The 20,845-nt window shown below is 45.7% G+C and overlaps 1 protein-coding gene and 1 non-coding gene across 2 annotated transcripts in view; both read right to left on the reverse strand.

Annotated features, from left to right (window-relative positions):
• Nucleotides 1-9,385: 9,385 nt before the first annotated feature.
• TCEA3 (transcription elongation factor A3) overlaps nucleotides 9,386-20,845 on the reverse strand; it is a 52,982-nt gene continuing 41,522 nt past the window's right edge. Inside the window, exons 10-11 of the mRNA XM_060258380.1 lie at nucleotides 17,504-17,575; nucleotides 9,386-10,305 (exon numbers count right to left, since the gene is read on the reverse strand). Of these exons, the coding sequence (XP_060114363.1) occupies nucleotides 10,297-10,305; nucleotides 17,504-17,575 (81 nt within the window). The 3' untranslated portion in view covers nucleotides 9,386-10,296. The remainder of the gene's footprint in view (nucleotides 10,306-17,503; nucleotides 17,576-20,845) is intronic.
• On the reverse strand, nucleotides 15,600-15,674 carry TRNAS-GGA (transfer RNA serine (anticodon GGA)). Its single transcript has one exon. It is a non-coding gene; the product is annotated as a tRNA-Ser (tRNA).

A 20,845-nucleotide genomic window follows, 5' to 3' on the forward strand; every position in this document is an offset into this window, starting at 1 on the left:
TCATTCCCCCCTTGTTTTTACATTTTTTTTTTTGACAAATGGCATGAGGCTATTGCTAGTCTCAGATCACCAAAACCAAAAAAATTAGAATGACAGGAGGAGTTTAAAAGGAACGGTGCTAGGTTGAATTCCCTCCTGATATCGACTTGAAAGGGGGATTGGAAAATGGCAGCATCCCCAGTGCAAAAGAAAAAGGATTTCAGTTGTGCATGGAAATAAAACAAAGGGGGGGGGATTGTCAGTGTGGAATGAAATTTACATGAGATAGGGAGAGAGAGAGAGAGACTGGGGTGGGAAGCCTAAAGATCTGAAAACATTTTTCCCTTTAATGCTTTAGTGAACAAGTTTTGGAGGGAAAACCCATTTTGGCAGTTTCTGGAAGCCTAACATTAAAATTGGAAGAAGAAGAAGATATTGGATTTATATCCTGCCCTCCACTCCGAAGAGTCTCAGAGCAGCTCACAATCTCCTTTACCTTCCCCCCCCCCCACAACAGACACCCTGTGAGGTAGATGAAGATATTGGATTTATATCCCACCCTCCACTCTGAAGAGTCTCAGAGCAGCTCACAATCTCCTTTACCTTCCTCCCCCACAACAGACACCCTGTGAGGTGGATGAAGATATTGGATTTATATCCCGCCCTCCACTCTGAAGAGTCTCAGAGCGGCTCACAATCTCCTTTATTTTCTCCCCTATAACAGACACCCTGTGAGGTGGGTGAGGCTGGAGAGGGCTCTCACAGCAGCTGCCCTTTCAAGGACAACCTCTGCCAGAGCTATGGCTGACCCAAGGCCATGGAGACCCTGGAGAGCCGCTGCCAGTCTGAGAAGACAATACTGACTTTGATGGACCAAGGGTCTGATTCAGTATAAGGCAGCTTCATATGTTCATATATGCTAGCAGGTGCAAGTGGAGGAGTGGGGAATCAAACCCAGTTCTCCCAGATAAGAGTCCGCACACTTAACCACTACACCAAACTGGCAGTTGAGCAGGCAGTATTGGAGGGAGAATGGAGACAAGCCAGGTTGATCCCCCACCAGCTCGATAGGAGGCACAGCTCCTCAGAAAGGTGTCTGCTTGTCGCTTGTATGTAAATAATCCTGACAGTTTTCTAGCACATGCTGGGAAAGTGAAACTGATCTGCTAAGCTAGATCATCTAAATGACAGGTGGTGGCTGGTTGCCAGAGGTTGCATCAGCCTAGAGCTTGCATCAGCATGACTCAGCAGGAAGCTGATTGGTTACCAGATGTATAAATGTACAAAGACACTATGTGTGGGTTATGGAAGTTGGAGAGCAGCGGAGCATTCTGTCAGATTGGAGGGTGAGAGGTGTAAATAAATTGTATATAGTGGTTTTACAACTCTGTGTGCAACCTTCATTCTTTGCGTCGCTAAAGACCACCCTCTTAAGCTCGGGCGCATCAACAGGGTTATGGGCCCAGCACGCTTCCGCTGCGCCTAGAAGCTCTGAGAGAGGTGGTGAAGAAAGGACGCTGAGGTGCTCCAGAGGCTGCCTTGGAGGTGAGACCAGCAGTGGCTGAACGCTGGACGCTGGAGGCTGAGCAGGATGGCTACAGCAGCAGCTACCATGCTGGTGTATAAACTGACCACCACCAACTACAATACCTGGTCGTTGAGGCTAGAGCATTTCTTGAAGAAAGAGGGGCTTTGTGACTGTGTGTCAGCTCCTCTCGTTGATCCCACACCGGCAGAAGCCGTTCAGGACCAAAAGGCTCTAGCTACAATCATTCTGAGTGTCTCAGACGACCAGCTGGTGCATGTCCGTGGGCACCAGACAGCAAAGGAGGCTTGGGAAGCTCTCAAGGCCGTGTATGTCCAGAAATCAGCAGGCTCGCTGATATCTCTAACTCGGAGGCTCTACAGGAAACGAATGCTGGCCGGCGAGTCGGTGAGGGACCACCTCGATGGTATGTCTGTCTGTTTCCAAGAGCTAGAGGTGAGAGGGAAGGCGGTGGCTGAGGAAGATAAGATCTACTTAATACTGAGCTCTCTGCATGAGAGGTTTGACATGCTTGTGATAGCCTTTGAAGGCCAGGATACAGATAGGCTGACTCTGCCTTATGTAACTGGCAAACTCTTGGCTGAGGAGCAACGGCAGCTGGAAAGTAAGGAACAGGCTGACTGGAGGGATAAGCCAGTGGAGTGCAAGCCGAAGCCTGTGGGAGCCGTTTCCAGCTGGGAGGCAAAGCAGGAGGAGAGAGCCTTGCAAGTGCAGAAGAAGCGGTGCTATCTATGCAACCAGTTCGGGCATTTGTGGAGGAGTTGTCCTCAACAGCAGCAGAGAAGGAGCCGGCAGCAGTCTTCAAGGACACCCCAGGCAACTCTGGTGAGAACTGGCTCAGGGCTACAGAGTGTGCCATGGATCATTGACTCTGGGGCTACGCAGATTTTTTGCTGCAAGCAAGACCAGTTGCAGGACAGCAGACCGGCTATTCAAAAAACTGTAAGCTTGGCTGATGGCCGGGAGGCTGACGTGCTTTGCCAAGACACAGTCCATTTTCCTGGACTTAATCATACCTTTAGCAATGTGCTGTGTGTGCCAGAGTTGGAGACTAATTTGCTAAGCGTCTCAGTCCTGGCAACAGCTGGGTTCACAGTGTCTTTTGATGATAAGGGCTGTGAGATTCTGAAAAAAGGTAAAAGGCTGGCTGAGGGTGTGTTAAAGGCTAACGTCTATGAGCTTGAGCAGACGGTGGGGAAGGCACAGGCGGTGTGGAATAAACAACCTCACAGCAGGTGCATTCACCGTTTGCATAGAAGGCTTGGCCACGCCAGCTATAATACCATAAACAAAACATTAGAGATATTGCAAGGTGAAAAAGTGGACAAATGCAATGTGTTCTTAGATTGTAATGTCTGTAAAGAAGCTAAATCAAAAGCATTTCCAGCGTCTAAGAGGAGTGACCGAGTGTCTGTGAGACCACTCCAATTAGTCCACGCAGATGTCGTGGGGCCGTATGCACCCAGTATTTCAAAAAATAGATTTGGCTTAATTATAGTTGATGATTACAGCAGGTTTGCGTGGGTGTATGCAATCAAACATAAAAGTGATGTGTTTCCTACGTTTAAGTACTGGGCAAGGAGAGTACAAAAGCAATTAAATTCTAAGATAGCCGCACTCCAGACCGATATGGGAGGTGAGTTTTTGAGCCAAAACTTTGCCAGCTATCTGAAACAAGAGGGCATAAATCACAAGGTTGCCAATGTCTCCTCTCCATGGGAGAACGGGGTGGTGGAACGCAGAGCAGGTCTTCTCCAGGGCATGTTCCATGCTTTACTGGAAGACAGTGGATTGAAGCTGGCATATTGGGGAGAAGCATTAAAAACATCTTGTTTTATATCTAATAGATTGTGGACTGAAGCTCTGAACAATATACCCTATAGAGTCCTATATGGAAAAAACCCAAACCTGGACTACCTTAGGATCTTTGGGTCTAAGGCATGGGTCAACATTCCTCTGGACAAAAGGAGGAAGGGTGGTGCCAGAGCCAGGAAACTGTTGTTTGTGGGCTATCAAAATGGCATGAAATCCTATAGGTTTGTGGATGGCAATGATGTAATAAAACTAAGCCGTTCAGCATCATTTTGTGAGGATGAAAATTGGTCTAATATCCATGCTAATGAAATGCCCAAGAGAGCTGAACTGCAGTTGTCTCTGAAAAGTGAGGAGGGGCAGAAGTCAGATGTAAGCAAAGAAGCTCCCTCACTGAAACAGGAAGAGGAAGGTGCAGGCAGTTCAGGCAGCGTTGAGCAAGAGTGCTCTGAGGCTGTAGAGTGAACCAGCAGAAATCAGGGTCTCAGCAAGGGAAAATAAGGGAGTGCCGCCGAAGCGGTACGGCTATGACAATGAGATACATTATCTGGGCAATGGGGGTTATCTGCCTAATGGAGAGCCCAGGTGTTAACAGAGTGCACTGGACCTAAACTTTGGTACCTCTTCCGCAGAAGGGGAAGGAGGTTATCTGTATGATGAGGAACCTAAAACCTATCCAAGCGTAATGGAATTGCTCTATGGTAAATCTTCCAAAGAGAAGGGAGAGACATGAGCTAACAGCCTGAAAAGTGAGGCTTTAAAACAGTAATTAAATAAAGGGCTCAATATGTAAATAAACATATGCTAGAATGCTAGAAGAAATGAATGAAACATCAAAGACAGAACTGGCTGCTCCAAAATGTGTTAAGCTGTAACTGTAAAATGTAACTGTTAAACTGAAATGTAAAAAACTCAAAAATGTGAATGTTAAACTGAAATGTAAAAGACTCTAAGCTGTAAAATGTATGCTGGAAAACAGTGTGCCTCTGTATTAGAAATGGATGGTAAAATGTTCTGGCAGAACAAGCCAGAGAGATAAGGGAGTAATGAGCCTGGAGGAGGCTATCTAACAGATAAGAATGTGCCTGCAAGTGAAGTTAACGAGCAAGGCTAAATGTGTGTGTGTCAGCACTGAGTTTCAGGGGCTGAATGCTAAATTGTAACAATTGTAAATATATAAAAGGCAAATGTAACCAATGTATGGAAACAATATGAATATGTAATATTGTAATGGATTGTAGCATGAGCTTTAAAACTGAGGAGGGATGTCGCTTGTATGTAAATAATCCTGACAGTTTTCTAGCACATGCTGGGAAAGTGAAACTGATCTGCTAAGCTAGATCATCTAAATGACAGGTGGTGGCTGGTTGCCAGAGGTTGCATCAGCCTAGAGCTTGCATCAGCATGACTCAGCAGGAAGCTGATTGGTTACCAGATGTATAAATGTACAAAGACACTATGTGTGGGCTATGGAAGTTGGAGAGCAGCGGAGCATTCTGTTGGATTGGAGAGTGAGAAGTGTAAATAAATTGTATATAGTGGTTTTACAACTGCTGTGTGCACCTTCATTCTTTGCGTCGCTAAAGACCACCCTCTTAAGCTCGGGCGCATTAACACTGCTACCACTAGGACTTGCTGTCAGGACCCTGCAGGAAGCAGCTGGGGGATGCCTGGTTGCCCAGAGCAGTAACCCGAGGCTAAATTGGCTATCCAGAGAAGACACAGAGCCAGCTCCTGCCACGGTTCTTTGCAGGGTGCACTTAAAGTGCAGGCTTTCTGGGTGAGGCCCCAAACGCGGGCAGAACCTTGGAGGGCAGAGCAAGTCAAGTGGCCTCTTTCTCCCACCCTCATAGAAGAGGTGAGATCATCTTAAGGAGCACAGTCCCGTCTGGTACCAGGCCAAGCAACTCTTCAATAAAGTCCTGTGCATTCAGTGTGTCAGAATATTCCTTTTAGTGAGAGCTGGTTGGGAATCAGGATGTTGCCAAAGCTGATTAACTAAGAATCTGCTATGCCAACATACTGGCCTCTTGCCTCCCTGTTTGCCACAAACACGCCAGTGTGCTGGATGCACCTTAAACAAGCTTTCCTCTTCGTTAACATGTGTCTTAATATAGCATGGCACTCTGGAAGCATACAAGCAAATCATATCTTGGAGAAATGTGGATTGCTGACATTATTTGCGTACAAGGGGTCAGTGGGGTTTCAATTGTGTTGGAAACGGCATTGGACTCCTGAAGAGGGGGGGAATGAAATGATTTAAAATAAATTCCACTGCATAAATTTCAAAGAACCCAAAAGCTCTCTAGAGCTTCTGCCAAAAGACCCCTCCTCCACACAAATTGCCTTCTTTCTTGTTTGCTCCAAACATGCTGTTGTGTTGTATGCTCCTCAAACAAGCTTTCCTCTGTGTTAATGTTTACCTTAATACAGCATGTAAGTCTTTCCCATTATTCACAGTGGCTAATAACACAGAAGAGAACCCCCAAGTACTCCGCAATATGGAAAACGGGGCTTTGTTGTGAATTTCAGAAAAAAGTCTGGTTAGTTTCAACATTGGGTTCCCCCCTTTGCCTGCTTGCCTTTGTGTTCCCTTTCATTGAATGGACTAATGATGCAATGCACGCACAAAACCTGAACCACAAGGATTTGAATGGAAGGTGCTTGCTGGATGCTACTGTGCAGCTGTGACAGGGCCATTGCATAATTACAAAAAAAAAAAAAAACCCTTTGGATGCCACCCCCACACATCACAACTTGATGTTCCACCTTGATTTAGAAAAGTGGTTTTTTTAAAAAAAAAAATTGTAGCTGCAGAAGAAATGCACCAGAGGAAAAAAGGAGGGTGCATAAGGCAGGCGCGAAATTCGAAGTCAAGATTAAAGGCTTACTGCTCTGAAAATTTGCAGTAAGATGTGCATGCATAATGGGCCTTTTTCTCTTTTTTTTTTACCTGTAAGACGCTTGCAGCAAGGATGCATCCCCCTCTTTGCATCCTCCTTCTCCGACGTCGTTGTTGTTGTTATTTAAATGTGCGGATCACCTCATCCCAGCCAATGCCGGGCTCTAGGTGATGTACAACAAGAAATACACATAAAAATCAATGAAACCAATGAATTAAAAGCAGTTACAACCCAATGGACATCCTTTATGAAGTGCTGTAGCTCTGCTTTCTAGGCATTGGGAGCAGTCCTCCCTTAAAGTGCAGGGGGGAAGGGGGAGGGTGGTGCCAGCCCAGCAACCATCGCTGTCCTCAAGCGAAAGCTTGGCAGAACATCTCTGCTTTACGGGCCCTGTGGAATTGTAGAAGATCCCACAGGGCCCTAGTGTCTTCCAGCAAAGAGTTCCACCAGGTTGGGGCCCGGACTGAGAAAGTCCAGGACCTCGCTGAGGACAGCAGGACCTCTTTATGGCCAGGAATTACCAGTAGATTTTGATCAGCAGAGCGTAGTGCTCTTCCAGAGCATAATGCTCTTCCCTTATCACTGAACCTACCCCCATCTCTTTTGCCTCCCAGCCCTCCTCCATTATCTTCCCTTCCCCTTATCTGTCAACTTACAATCCAAGTCTTTTGCCCCCAAACCCTTCTCCATCAGTCTTCCCTTCATTTGATCTGTCAACATATTACCCATCTCTTTTGCCTCCCAGCCCTTCTCCATTATCTTCCCTTCCCCTTATCTGTCAACTTACAATCCAAGTCTTTTGCCCCCAAACCCTTCTCCATCAGTCTTCCCTTCATTTGATCTGTCAACATATTACCCATCTCTTTTGCCCTCTATTGATCTACTCCTCCCCTGATTTGTCAGCCTACCTGGTAGTCGCTCTCCTGTTGCTCAGCTTCCAATCTTCAAGTCCCCCCCCCCCCCCGCACAGCTGCTTCAGAAGTCGAGAGTTGCATGGCTCTTGATCTCTGAGGCTTCTCACACACACCCTCCGACCCCTAAGGTCAAGAGATGTGCAGCTCCCAGCCTCCAAGCCTCCCCCTTCCACAATGGCATCAGAGGTCAGGAGCTGCACAGCTGTCAATCTCCAAGGCTTCTCCCCCCGCCCCCCACACACACTGGTCTTAGATGTTAAGCTCAGATGTTGAGCTCCTGACTTTGTAACCTCCCCCCCCCCCCCCGCCATCCCAACAACAACAATGGCTTCCTGCAGCTTCCGGGAGCTGCCCCAGGCCTGAAGAATTTCCCAGTTGCCAGTGCCCACAGCAGCCAAGCCTGAGAGCCACCAACAGATTCAATGAAAAAGGTAATAAGTGCATTGTCTGATTTTTATTTTAAGGAGGCATTTAAACCCCCTAGTGGGTTTAGAAAAACAACTTTTCAGATTTTTCTGCAAACCTAGGTGGCTCATCCAAATTTGCAGAAAACCCCATTTTGGGTGTTTGTGTGGCTAAATAGTAGAAAAGAAGAATGATGTCAGTTTGGGTCCCTACTGAGAAAGAAAATGGGGTATAAGTGAAATAAACACACTAAAAAAAATAGTTCTCCCTCTCCAAAACCTAGACTTAATTATATATATTTTTAAACTTGGCTAGGGGATGAGGAACAAAAATTATTTAGACACTGCCGGGGGCATTTGAAAAGGAGGCAAAGATGCCCTTTGCAACCAAACCACAATTTATAAATTGGCTGCAGAGCAATTATATATTTCTTGGCAGGAAATAATTAAGGAAATGTGGATTGCAAAAGAATATCCATTTTGCACTGAGAGTGGCAGAAGACAATGCATTACAAGCCTAGACAACATTTTGGCCTTAGTGCCAAAATGGCACCATCTATCTCTTAAAGTACTGAGGTGCCAGAAAACAGGATGGCAGGGAAGACACAGGTTGTACTTGGTCAGACAATGGAAGCAAACACAATAAATGAAATAACTGTCTAAAACTTTTTTTTAGCAACCTATGAGCTTCCACTGCCCCCTTGTGGCTACTACACAAAATGGACCAAGGACAGACATCCTAATCATAAATCAGAGCTTTGCCTATTTTGTACCAAATATTTATGCACTAGAAAGCTGGATTTTGTAGTCCTCATCAAACACTCAAAGTCAACAATAGCAATGGAAGTCATAGAAACTCTGCAATGCAGATGCTGGAAATCCTGATAAGACCCATAATCTCTGTCTTGAAATATTTCACTAATCATTGCCCACATACTTCCATACTTTGGAAGTTTAAGGATTAGAACGTGTTTTCTTTCCTTTTTTTTTAAGTAAAGAATCTGAGAATGTTTGTTTTGCATAAATAAGGGTCTTTGGGGCCAATGAGTAACATCTGCAGAGCATTCTTATTACTTAAAAGAGGTAATTCCAGCAACCTCAGCACATACTGTATAAACCAAAAAACCTGGGGTCAATCTGGTAGGATAGGGAATCTGGAATCTATGGCTCTAGCTAAATGTGGCTCAGTGCAGAATCAAATATGGATCTTTAAATAAAAAGAATATGATTTAAGTTAAATTAATTTTAAAATAAAATGATAAATACAGGGCTCCGTTTTTTGTAGCAGGAGCTTCTTTGTATATTAGGCCACGTGCCCCTGATGTAGCCAATCCTCCAAGAGCTTACAGGGCTCTTATTCCAGGGCCTACTCTAAGCTCTTGAAGGATTGGCTACATCAGGGGTGTGTGGCCTAATATCCAAAGGAGTTCCTGCTACAAAAAAAGCCCTGGATAAATATGTTATTAAGATATATTTGAGAGATAGGTGGAGTGCTACAAAGGGTTTCATAGAGATGTTTTACAAAAAGGGCAACGTTTGCCAGGAATTCAAGTGTGAGCATGCGCCTATTTTAGGCTAATGCAATGAAACTATTGCACAGGCCGCTCCCATGTATGACTTCATGCGTGCCATTTCCTAATAAAAGCCTTGGAAAAAGAAATACTAACTTTATGGGTCAATTATCAGTAAAGATTCGGATATGCAAACAGGCTGTTATATACCGTACTGGGTCTTTTTGGTCTGCTGTTGACTTTTGACATAGTTTTGCTCTTTATTTGTAAAAGGTGGTAGAGATCCATCTTCCTGCTCAAGGACTGACACGATGACTCACGAAAATTCAGGATTTACTATTGTACAGGATTACTAGCGGCGACATATCATTTAACATGTTGTTTCTGTAAGTTTGGTGCCTGCTGAGAAAAGGTGTTAAGGACACTTCAGATATTCTTGGAGGCGGGGGGGGGGGGAACACCCAGGTCACCCTTGAACACACACTGATCGTACAATTGAACCAGATGATAGTATTACGTACTCTGTTCTCTTACATCTAATAACTGACTCCTCCAATAAGTCTTCAAATGGATGTCATGCTCTGACAGCACGTTATGTATAAAACAGAGGCACAAAAGTGGGCTGCGTCATTAAGAGTGGAAGATATATCTCCTCTGAAATATATTTTTTTTACAAGAAAAGCTACGAGAAAATCAGAACTTTTGTGATCTCCTTTGACTACAGTTAGTGACCAGCGTGGCATACAGCATTGGAAGGCATGGAAATTGCACAGTGCAAAGACTTAACAAATCCTGATCAGCCCTACCTCTGCATTGAGGATTTCTTTAAAATACTGCCCAGAGCACTTCAAGTCTATCTTTGCAAGCTGAAATAATAGGAACCCTATTATTATTATTTTTTTTAAAAAAAATAGGAAAGTAAAGATTCTAAGGTTGCTGGAATCTGTGCTTGAATGAGATGGTCATGAGATGGTATACTGTCTTATCAACATGTCATACCACTACCTGAATTCCCCCCTCCCCGGTCCCCAAACTCAATGTCTCTAACTAGTGAATTCACTCCTATTGCATTTGTCAGAATCTGGATGGTTACGGGTCGAAACTCCAGCACCTTCATTGTTCAGGATTTTCCATTTCTGCAGTGGTCAGTCAAAACTTCTCCCCTCTCTTTGTGGGGACAGGCCAGCATCTTCATCACCAGTGGCATGTACAGAAACGAAAAGCGCATCAGCAGAACTGTAAAGCAAAAGGTAGAATAAAGACTTAGTATTGACTCAGGCTCTGGGCTACGTTGGATTTTGGATACAGGATGCCCAAGTTCAGGTGCAACGGTTGTAAAGGCAAGTCTAATCCAGAGCTCTGTTTTATTTATTTGAAATGGAATATGATTGGATATGATTACAAAACTTGAATCAGAAGATGTTACCTAATAAATGCTGCAATGTTACAAAAAAAAGTCATACGACACATACTAAAATCTAGCTGATACATTTTTCTCATTAGTTACCTCGGTATCTACGATTTTTTTAAACAGCAATGTAAGATACAGAAATAAATTGTAAATATACAAGAGTATTTCAGCCTCTCAGAGCCAGTGTGGGGTTGTGGTTAAGACTGGTGAACTCTGTTCTGGAGACCCGGGGTTGATTCTCCACTTCTCCACATGATGCCTGCTGGGTGGCTTTGGGCCAGTCAAGTTCTCTCAGAACTCCGGTCTACCTCACAGGGTGCCAGTTGTGGGGAGAGGAGGGGAAGGTGACTGTAAGCTGCTTTGAGACTTCTTAAGGTAGAGAAAACCAGGATATAAAAGCCTTCTTCTTATATCTTCCTCTGGTTTTAAACATCTTCCAGGCTTCCATTTCTTCACAAGTTATGTATAACTTTAACTTCTGGCACGCTGTAATTTTGTCCACGATCCATACTTCCTTCACCATAATTCTATTGATAGTATCTTTGTGTCCGGCATTTTGCAATAAATAACCTTGCTGCAATTGTCATGTTTCTCAGTTAACACACATGCCTTTTACTGGTCTAAACTGTCCAAACTGTCCAACTGGATTAGCATTGGACTTCATACCGCTCACCATCTCACTTAATACACTGTAGACGTTTTGTCAAAATTTCTTCAAAGCTGGGCAGCTCCACCATATATAAATAGCAGAATTGTTAGCTTGTAAACACTGTCACCACAGATCCCTTTATTCATCCGACAGGTCCTGTCTGGGGTATAGAGCAATTTCAAACAGGGTTTCCACCCCCCCGCTTACAGTCACATTAACTGATGATGTTAGTGTATTTTTTATAGATTTTTCTCCCTACTTTGATTTGTAATTTAAGTACATAACTATGTGAAATGTTTAGATTTTAATTATGTTAATTGCAGAATGTCTAATTTTTTTTATGCTTAATTTTATATTTTTATGTCAGATATTATATGTTGTAAGCCGCCCTGAGCCACCTGGTGGGAAGGGCGGGATATAAATTACAAATAAATAAATAAATAAAATTTCTTTAGAGAGATCATATCGCCATTTTGCTCTAGGGACAGGATCTATATACTGAATCAATATCCCATAAACTTTAGCCAACAGCCCTTTGGTGCCCCACAGTACACCATTATATGCTCAAAGGTGTTCAAAGTTTTGCATAACAGTTTGCAGACTTTTGGACTGAATGTAGTTTTTAATTTGCCAAAGGTTGTCAATTTTTTTACCAGCTTCCATTTTTTGCCCATGCTGTCCTAGCACCAACCTCTATGCCACTCTTGCTACAGTAGGGTTGCCAATCCCCAGGTGGGGGCAGGGGATCCCCCGGTTTGGAGGTCCTCCCCCCGCTTCAGGGTCATCAGAAAGCGGGGGGAGGGGAGGGAAATGTCTGCTGGGAACTCGTATTATTCCCTAGGGAGATTTATTCCCATAGAAAATAATGGAGAATTGATATGAAGGTATCTGGAGCTCTGGGGAAGCTGTTTTTTGAGGTAGAGGCACCAAATTTTCCGTACAGCATCTAGTGCCTCCCCCAAAATATCCCCCAAGTTTCAAAACGATTGGACCAGGGGGTCCAATTCTATGAGCCCAAAAAGAAGGTGCCCCTATCCTTCATGATTTCCTATGGAAGGAAGGCATTGAAAAGGTGTGCCGTCCCTTTCAATGTGATGGCCAGAACTCCCTTTGGAGTTCAATGATGCTTGTCACAGCCTTGATCATGGCTCCACCCATAATGTCTCCTGGCTCCACCCCCAAAGTCCCCAGATATTTCTTAAATTGGACTTGGCAACCCTATGCTACAGTGCCAGGAGGGAGCCAGAGAGACTTCCACAGTTCCCCCAGCTGCCTTTTGACACACCCCTGTCCCTCACCTCTGCCACTTGCAATGGCATGCAACTCCTCCAGGTGCCCAGCAGCTCATCTTCTGCCATGGCAGTTGGCTCAGTAGGACATGCCTCGCCTCTGCCTACCCTAACTTCTCCAGTCACCACCAGCCCAGCACTGCTGCCATCGGAAGAGGTCTGCCTGCTGCATCACATCGCCCTGAGCCACTGCCTCAGGGACTCTGAGATGCCCAATGACTGTAGGACAATGGAGGCCACCATCACCATTCATCTTATGGGGGTCGGGGCATGCAAGTGGTTCATGAAATCAGCTGTGAACATCAGGGGAAATGGTCCTGGGGGGGCAGAGAGAGGAGAGTCAGCCCAAGTAGAAGAAGAAGATAGAAGATATTGGATTTATATCCCGCCCTCCACTCCGAAGAGTCTCAGAGTGGCTCACAATCTCCTTTCCCTTCCTCCCCCACAACAGACACCCTGTGAGGTAGATGGAGATATTGGATTTATATCCCGCCCTCCACTCCGAAGAGTCTCAGATCGGCTCACAATCTCCTTTCCCTTCCTCCCCACAACAGACACCCTGTGAGGTAGATGAAGATATTGGATTTATATCCCGCCCTCCACTCCGAAGAGTCTCAGATCGGCTCACAATCTCCTTTCCCTTCCTCCCCCACAACAGACACCCTGTGAGGTAGATGGAGATATTGGATTTATATCCCGCCCTCCACTCTGAAGAGTCTCAGAGCGGCTCACAATCTCCTTTCCCTTCCTCCCCCACAACAGACACCCTGTGAGGTAGATGGAGATATTGGATTTCTATCCCGCCCTCCACTCCAAAGAGTCTCAGAGTGGCTCACAATCTCCTTTACCTTCCTCCCCCACAACAGACACCCTGTGAGGTAGATGGAGATATTGGATTTCTATCCCGCCCTCCACTCCAAAGAGTCTCAGAGCGGCTCACAATCTCCTTTCCCTTCCTCCCCCACAACAGACACCCTGTGAGGTAGATGGAGATATTGGATTTCTATCCCGCCCTCCACTCCAAAGAGTCTCAGAGCGGCTCACAATCTCCTTTCCCTTCCTCCCCCACAACAGACACCCTGTGAGGTGGGTGGGGCTGGAGAGGGCTCTCACAGCAGCTGCCCTTTCAAGGACAACCTCTGCCAGAGCTATGGCTGACCTAAGGCCATGCCAGCAGGTGCAAGTGGAGGAGTGAGGAATCAAACCCGGTTCTCCCAGATAAGAGTCCGCACACTTAACCACTACACCAAACTGGCTCTCCATGCACTCACACTTCCACCCCACCAGTTCCCCTGGAGCCACCTCACCTCTCTCGGCTCCTGCCTCAAAACTCTGCCCCCCCCCGGCCCTCCTCCCCACCCCTCAGCTCCATACTGCGACACCATGCAGCTTCTAGTGATGGCCATGCGGTTTGCTGTCTGTGCAATGCTGCACAACATAGCCATGCATCAATGCTTGCCTCCACCCCTTGACGGCATCCTTGCTTCAGCCCGCAGGATCCTGAATAGCTGGCACAGCGGGACATCAGGGACCGCATGAAGCAGGAACGTGTATGGGAACAACATCTGGCACAGGAGATGCTCTGCCACCTAGGTTGCCTTATGGGGTCCAGGACATGGGGTAGCATGCACATCTAACACACGTGGGTCCCCACTAGCATATTGCCATACTGTGAGGTTCTCCACCAGGCGAGCACTCCCCCTACCAGATGTCTCACTGAAGCTAACCTGGACTCTCGCAAGTCTGGGACACCCCTTGGGCCTGCTTCCATGGAGTCCTTCCATGAAATTATTGTGTGGAGAACTCTAATCCTACTTGTGCCTCCCCAAACCCTGCCATTTCCCCAAGAGACATCAGACCACCCTGCCATCACTGTTGCCTGTGCCGTCGCCCACTCCACCCCTATATCTGTGTGCATCTCAGTTACTGCCAGGATGAGAGAACCACGCCTCTGTTTTGTCAAAAAGGGTCATCTGCATCATTCATCAGCCTCCACACCCTCCCTCCAACCGCACCCCAACACAAACACACGCAGCCTCAGGTGCTGACACTGGCTAAAATTTATTGTAGGGCTGCAGGGGCAACGGAGTGGCTCAGAAGAACTTCCACCTCCGCAGAGCCTCAGGCCAATGGCTTATTTTCCTTCCAGAGTTGGCTTCCAAATGAGGCGAGGGCGGGCCCAAAATATCAGCAGGCTGGGAATCCGTAAGACCTGCCAAGGAAGGCTTCTGCCACAGACAGAGTGGGCTTGGGGCTCAGCAGTAGGGGTCGCAACTCTCCCTGATGGAATGCCACCTGCAAAATGAATAAACAGAGGGAGGAGCTTGGCAGGCAATAGGTGGTCTTACAGGGGCCATCCTACAGTGCACCTGCTGGTCCCTGAGGTGCAGTGAAGCTGCATCTGCACCCCACACACACGTTGGTCCATGCCATCCTGATCTCTCTCACCTGTGTGCCACTCATGTCCAAAGAAACAGCAAATGATGGGAACACCTTGGCAGCTGAATCAGGGGATTCTGCTCCTGCAAGAGAAATATGGAATCACTCAGCACTTGGGATGGCGAGGCTCCCCCCCTTGTGTTCTGGTCAGGGGAAGGCTCACCAACTGGCAAGACAGGTAACTTGCTGCCACTGCTGGCGGCCATGGGGGGAAGGGGTGGGGGAAGAGTTTCAATCTTACCTTTCAGTGCACGTTCCTGGTAGAGGAGACAGGATACCTGTTTGGGGTGAAAGCTGGGGGAGGTCGGCCATGAAGTGTGGACTTTGCTCTCTCTGTTGGGTGTTGGTGCCACCGGGCAACCACTTGACATTCTCTGTGCTTTTCCCAACTTCCAAGATGCACAGCACTTGCTCTAAGTCCATATGGCAGGGAAGTTTCAGGCAGTGTCCCGTGCTGCATGCCCTACCTCATGAAATGTGTGGTGACCTGCTGGAAGCTTTTGTAGGGAAAGGGAACATGATTGGCTGCTTAGGAGAAGGTAAGGTTGGTGCAGAGGAGGGTGATAATTAGTGTACTCTTAGTTGGTATCCTGGGCTGCGAAGGTCATATGAACATATGAAGCTGCCTTATACTGAATCAGACCCTTGGTCCATCAAAGTCAGTATTGTCTTCTCTGACTGGCAGCAGCTCTCCAGGTTCTCAAGCTGAGGTTTTTCACACCTATTTGCCTGGACCCTTTTTTGGAGATGCCAGGGATTGAACCTGGGACCTTCTGCTTTCCAAGCAGATGCTCTACCACTGAGCCACTATCCCTCCCCAAACGTATGAACATATGAAGCTGCCTTATACTGAATCAGACCCTTGGCCCATCAAAGTCAGTATTGTCTTCTCTGACTGGCAGTGGCTCTCCAGGGTCTCAAGCTGAGGTTTTTCACACCTATTTGCCTGGACCCTTTTTTGGAGATGCCGGGGATTGAACCTGGGACCTTCTGCTTTCCAAGCAGATGCTCTACCACTGAGTCACCGTCCCTCCCCTTGGTCTCTGTGAGTGTGGGTGCGGCAGTGTGAGGGAGACTGATTTTTAATGCACAATGACTGCCTATGGACTATGTGACCATTCTTGATTATGCAACTTTGGCCTGTTCATGTGAGGCGGCTTTCCATGCTGAAAGCACGTAGGGAGCCACTTAAATGCAGCCAAGCCCCCTGGCATGCCCACATGGACATCAGCTCAAGCCAAATAAAGAAACTGACTAGTCGCACACATATTGTTATGAGCATCAGTTCCACATAATATGAAGTGAATTGATAAAGACGAAGGTCTACAACGGAAACACGGCTTTTTAAACCTAGGAAAAGTGTTATCATTTACACTTCATTATAAAGACATTGCCTCGTGTGTTGAGTCTTCAATGCTTTTGACATCGCCGGCAACATCGTCCTCCATCAGGAGAGGTCGTGCAGCTACTAGAACTTTGCACTCTTTGGAGTCTTTACTCTACGTGGACTCTTTCATGATGAAAAATGGCAAACGCTCTATTGTGATTTTGATTTATAATACATTTTATGTTATAAAATAGTATGAGATATTCCTTTAATAGTGAGTCTTTGAAAAAAATCTTTTTTTAGTCTTGTAAATTTTTAGTCTTGCACTGAAATTGACTTTTTTTTTGTGGAACACGTGTCTCCCCTGTTTCCCAACTTTACTGTCTTCATCCCATTCGGTTTGACCCTAGCCCCAGTTTCCTGCCTCCAAGAAACTGAAGGGTGGAATGCATAAAGCCTCCTAGGAATATTCTAGGAATTTCTCTGTCGTAGGGACCAGGAGAGGCAGCCTGGAGCATCACCCAGAAGTGACATCGCATCCTCATCAAACCCTCATCCCCAGACACCATTGCCAAAATTTCCTGACATTTCATGAGGCAGTTTTGGAAATTCGAGGGCCGGATTCACACATGCAGGAGACTGAGGTGCTAAAATGCTGAAGGGCTAGATTGCACTTCAGAACACAGATCAGGCAGGATCTTCCACCTTGTTGAGCCTGTGGACACAAAATGAAGTCACGTATTCTCGGACTATGGTCTTGTTTGAAGACCTCCTGCTCCAATGAGGTAGAGCAGGGGTGGCCAACAGTAGCTCTCCAGATGTTTTTTTGCCTACAACTCCCATCAGCCCCAGCCAGCAGGCCAATGGCTGGGGCTGATGGGAGTTGTAGGCAAAAAACATCTGGAGAGCTACCGTTGGCCACCCCTAAGGTAGAGGAAAAGCAGACTGGCTCTTTGTTTTGGAGGAAGACAAGTGGGCACCAAAAAAAAAGTGGCAGGCAACACAGCATAGGTCCCGCATTTGGAATCATTGAAAGTAGAGGATCACATTTTGAATGTTTTCCTGTGTTGGAGGGGAAAGCTCCATAATCCCCTGATGCCTTGGATATTCTGAAATTCGGCCTCTGTGCACCTGATATTTTGAAGGAAGAAAAACACCAGAGGATTGGTTCATAGACCTTCTAGCAGCATAAAAGACACGGTTTTTAAGAGGTTGAAAACCTCTGTTCCAGAGCAGCACAAGGCAGGGCTTTGGAGGGGATGCTGGATTATGGAGGTATGATCATGCGGTAAGGATGAAGAACAAAGAACGAAACTGACCTTCCACCGGTTCCCACATTCATTGCACAGAACAAATGTTGTCATGGGCTCATCAGCACTCCGCGTTTGCACCTGAAGGGGAAAGCCAGAATTCCTGACTAAATCTCACGTGATTTTATCAACGTCGTAATAACTATACATATTTTGACCTACAAAACCCAAACTGCAATTCTGCAGCACAGAATACTGAAATCTGCTACTTGCATCAATTATGCTAAGCAAAGGCTGCCAAGCCCATGGTCTGGACAGGGGTTCTCCCACCCGGGAGATTCCCAACCCACCAGCCCACACTGGGCTGGTGGGGGGAATCTCCCCCGACGTCACAACGATGTCACCTGCGAGTGATGTCGTGCACTGCTGCTCTATGCGTTTCCGGGAAAATCCTATAGTTTTCCCAGATGCTCTCGCAATTTGGGAGGGAAAACTCCATGATACAATAGGTACCATAGAGTTTTTCCTTCCCAAAATGCTAGAGCATCCAGGGAAACCATAGAGTTTTCCCAGAAATGCCTAGAGCAGCCAGCGCAATAATGTCACTCGCAGGTGATGTCATTGCTTTGCACACGCAAAACAAGTCCCCCGCCAGAGGCTGGGGGGGGGGGACTTGGCAACCCTATGCTAAGCAGGGCTTTTTATGTAGCAGGAACTCCTTTGCATATTAGGCCACACACTCTTGATGTACCCAATCCTCCAAGAGCTTACAGAGCTCTTAGTACAGAGCCTACTGTAAGCACCATGAGGGTTAGATACATCAGGGGTATGTGGCTTAATATGGAAAGAAGTTCCTGCTACAAAAATTTGTTTCTGCTAGAAAGGGGTAAAAATCTGTGAAGGGAGAGATCAAGGGCCTGACATTTCCTTTTGTGTAATTTCTTAGGTTGGAGGCAAACTACTTGAAGGATGGTTGGATCCACCCCAATATAAAAGATTAATGGTTAAGGTTTTCATGGGTTCAAGACTTCTATGATCCTACAGCATTTCCCCAAACCACCACATTCTTCTTCACACAAAGGTGTCAGAATCCACATGTCTTCTGCCATACTCTGAATCATACTTGTTTTTGCATTTATTTTGATTCTGCATTTATGCCACTGTAATTGTCTTTCACCATGCTCTGATGTGCAACTGGCCTTTTCTTCTCCCTACCTGCTCTCTCCTTCTCTCCCCTGATACTTGACTGCATGTGAATTGTTCAATACCCTCGGGAGACTGGAGATGTAACATGAAAGCATTCCCAAGTGAATTGTCCAGCCCTGGGAACACTCTGGCACTAATGACTCACTCTGCATCCTTTGAATTATATTCTACTTTTGTTTAGCCTAGAGAATAACTGTTTTTGACTGCTTATGTTAGAATGGCTAGTAGGCACGGGGAGGGGGGGACTAGTGGGGGTATTTTAGAGCTGAATGTATCAATACTTTTCATTCCTAGCAATGCTTTAGTGGTAAGAAGGTGTGTACTTGCAACATTTCAGTAATCAAGCTTCACTTATCCAAACTGAGGAGAAGTCTACCTGAGTGTTACCTGGCAAACCTTACACTGGGCCAGTCAGATGCTCTTGGGGAGGCCTACAAGCAGGGCACAGAGGCCAAAGCATTACTGCCTCTAAGCATTCAAAGCCAATTAGGTTTTGATTGTTTTGCATAGTTGAGGCTGGGTTTTAAAAGTTGGGAGTAATTGGTGTACACGGAGCAGCAAAAACAGGAAAATAACTCCCCCTGCTGTTTCTGCATGGAAGCGTTCTGCATTCTAAGCTCCGCTTTATGTTTTAATAGCCATCCTCACAGCTACGGTGTGACTGCAGAGAAACCAAGCAGACATCTAGTTTGGCTCTAAGTCAGCATGGCTTTTAGGGAACTATCTTCTATTAATCTGCTTATCCCTCCTCCAAAAAAATCCATTCAGTTCAGACCTTTATTGGCATAAAAGCAATAATGATTCACAATCAAAAGTAGGTACAAAGGCCTGAAGCATAGTAAGAACAATACATAAAGCAATCAATTAAAATGGCAGCCAATAATACTAATCAAGAGTAGACACCCAGCAGTTAAAATACAGAAGTATGCCTAGATTTAATTTTATAGGCTTCTACTGAGAAATTCACAACACATGTAGTAATGTGGGGATTAACATCTTCTAAAAAGTAGGTTAGAGTTTTCCTTTTAGTAAATACATTGTGTTGGAGATATTCAGCTAAAAATTGTCTACGTTGTAAGGTCAGGAAGGGACATTCTAAAATAATATGGGATATAGAATCAAGGACTCCTAATTCACATGAACATAATCCATTTTGGAGAGGTATCTACCTAAACCTACCAAAGAGAACTGTTGATGGGAAGGCATTTAAACGTGCCAGAGTAAAAGTCCGACGATGGTATGGGGAATCTAAAGTAAACAAAAAGGGGATATCGTCCCATGTCTTTGGAGTATACTTAGAATGATTGCAGAGCATACAGGGGAATGTGAGGGGAACACTTTTTGGTATTCGTGATCCATAAACCTTAGTTGGATTGTTCTTAAAATATATAGTTTGTCACATAAGAAAAGAGTGCCCACCTCAATACCAAGTTTTTGTAGTTTGTGGGTAAATGTAAAGAGCCAAGTAAAGCTGTGTCTGTCTTTCATCAGGTAGTATAGTAAACTTCCTGAATCCATTCTGAAATGAATTTTTAACCAGAATTTAAAAGCCATAATCCAGGCTCTGGTTTCTAGAAGGTATAAACCTAGCTCTGCACAAATGGATGAGTTGGGGGCACATTTGGGAGCACCTAAAACCTGACGGAAGAATTGGATTTATATCCCGCCCTCCACTCCGAAGAGTCGGATTGCACATTCTCCATGCAGGGACTAAAGGCTCCGTTCCACAAAGGTAGTCCATATAGCAACTGAGGAAGGATTTTGGCATTGTAAATGTTCAGAGTTGCTGGAATGAACGGGTTACCTCCTAAGAAATAGAACTTTTTAATTTGCGCCAGAGAACATTTTACTAAGCTTACAGATCTATTACGATGCATCGGCCATCTAAGGTCATAGTTAAAGGAGTTCCTGGCACTTGTTTGATTTGTTTTTCATTCATGGATCGTGGCTACTTACTTCCGGTCGAGCATTGGAGGGCGGCAGACGTGCGGCTCTACGGCTCCGTAACGATAAGTCTATGATAAGCCTCTTTTAATTTAAAATTTTTGTTTTAAGCCTGAGGATTTTACCTTCTCCATCTTAACTCTCTCAACTGTAATCAGAGTTTTTGAGGAATGTAAACCTCCCCTGATTAACTGGATAATTGGCTGGCATTCTCACTGTCTGACCTTGGAAGGTTGCCAAGTGGGAGCTTTGCTCACTTAG

Source organism: Heteronotia binoei, chromosome 17, assembly GCF_032191835.1.
Source record: "Heteronotia binoei isolate CCM8104 ecotype False Entrance Well chromosome 17, APGP_CSIRO_Hbin_v1, whole genome shotgun sequence".
Taxonomy (NCBI): domain Eukaryota; kingdom Metazoa; phylum Chordata; class Lepidosauria; order Squamata; family Gekkonidae; genus Heteronotia; species Heteronotia binoei.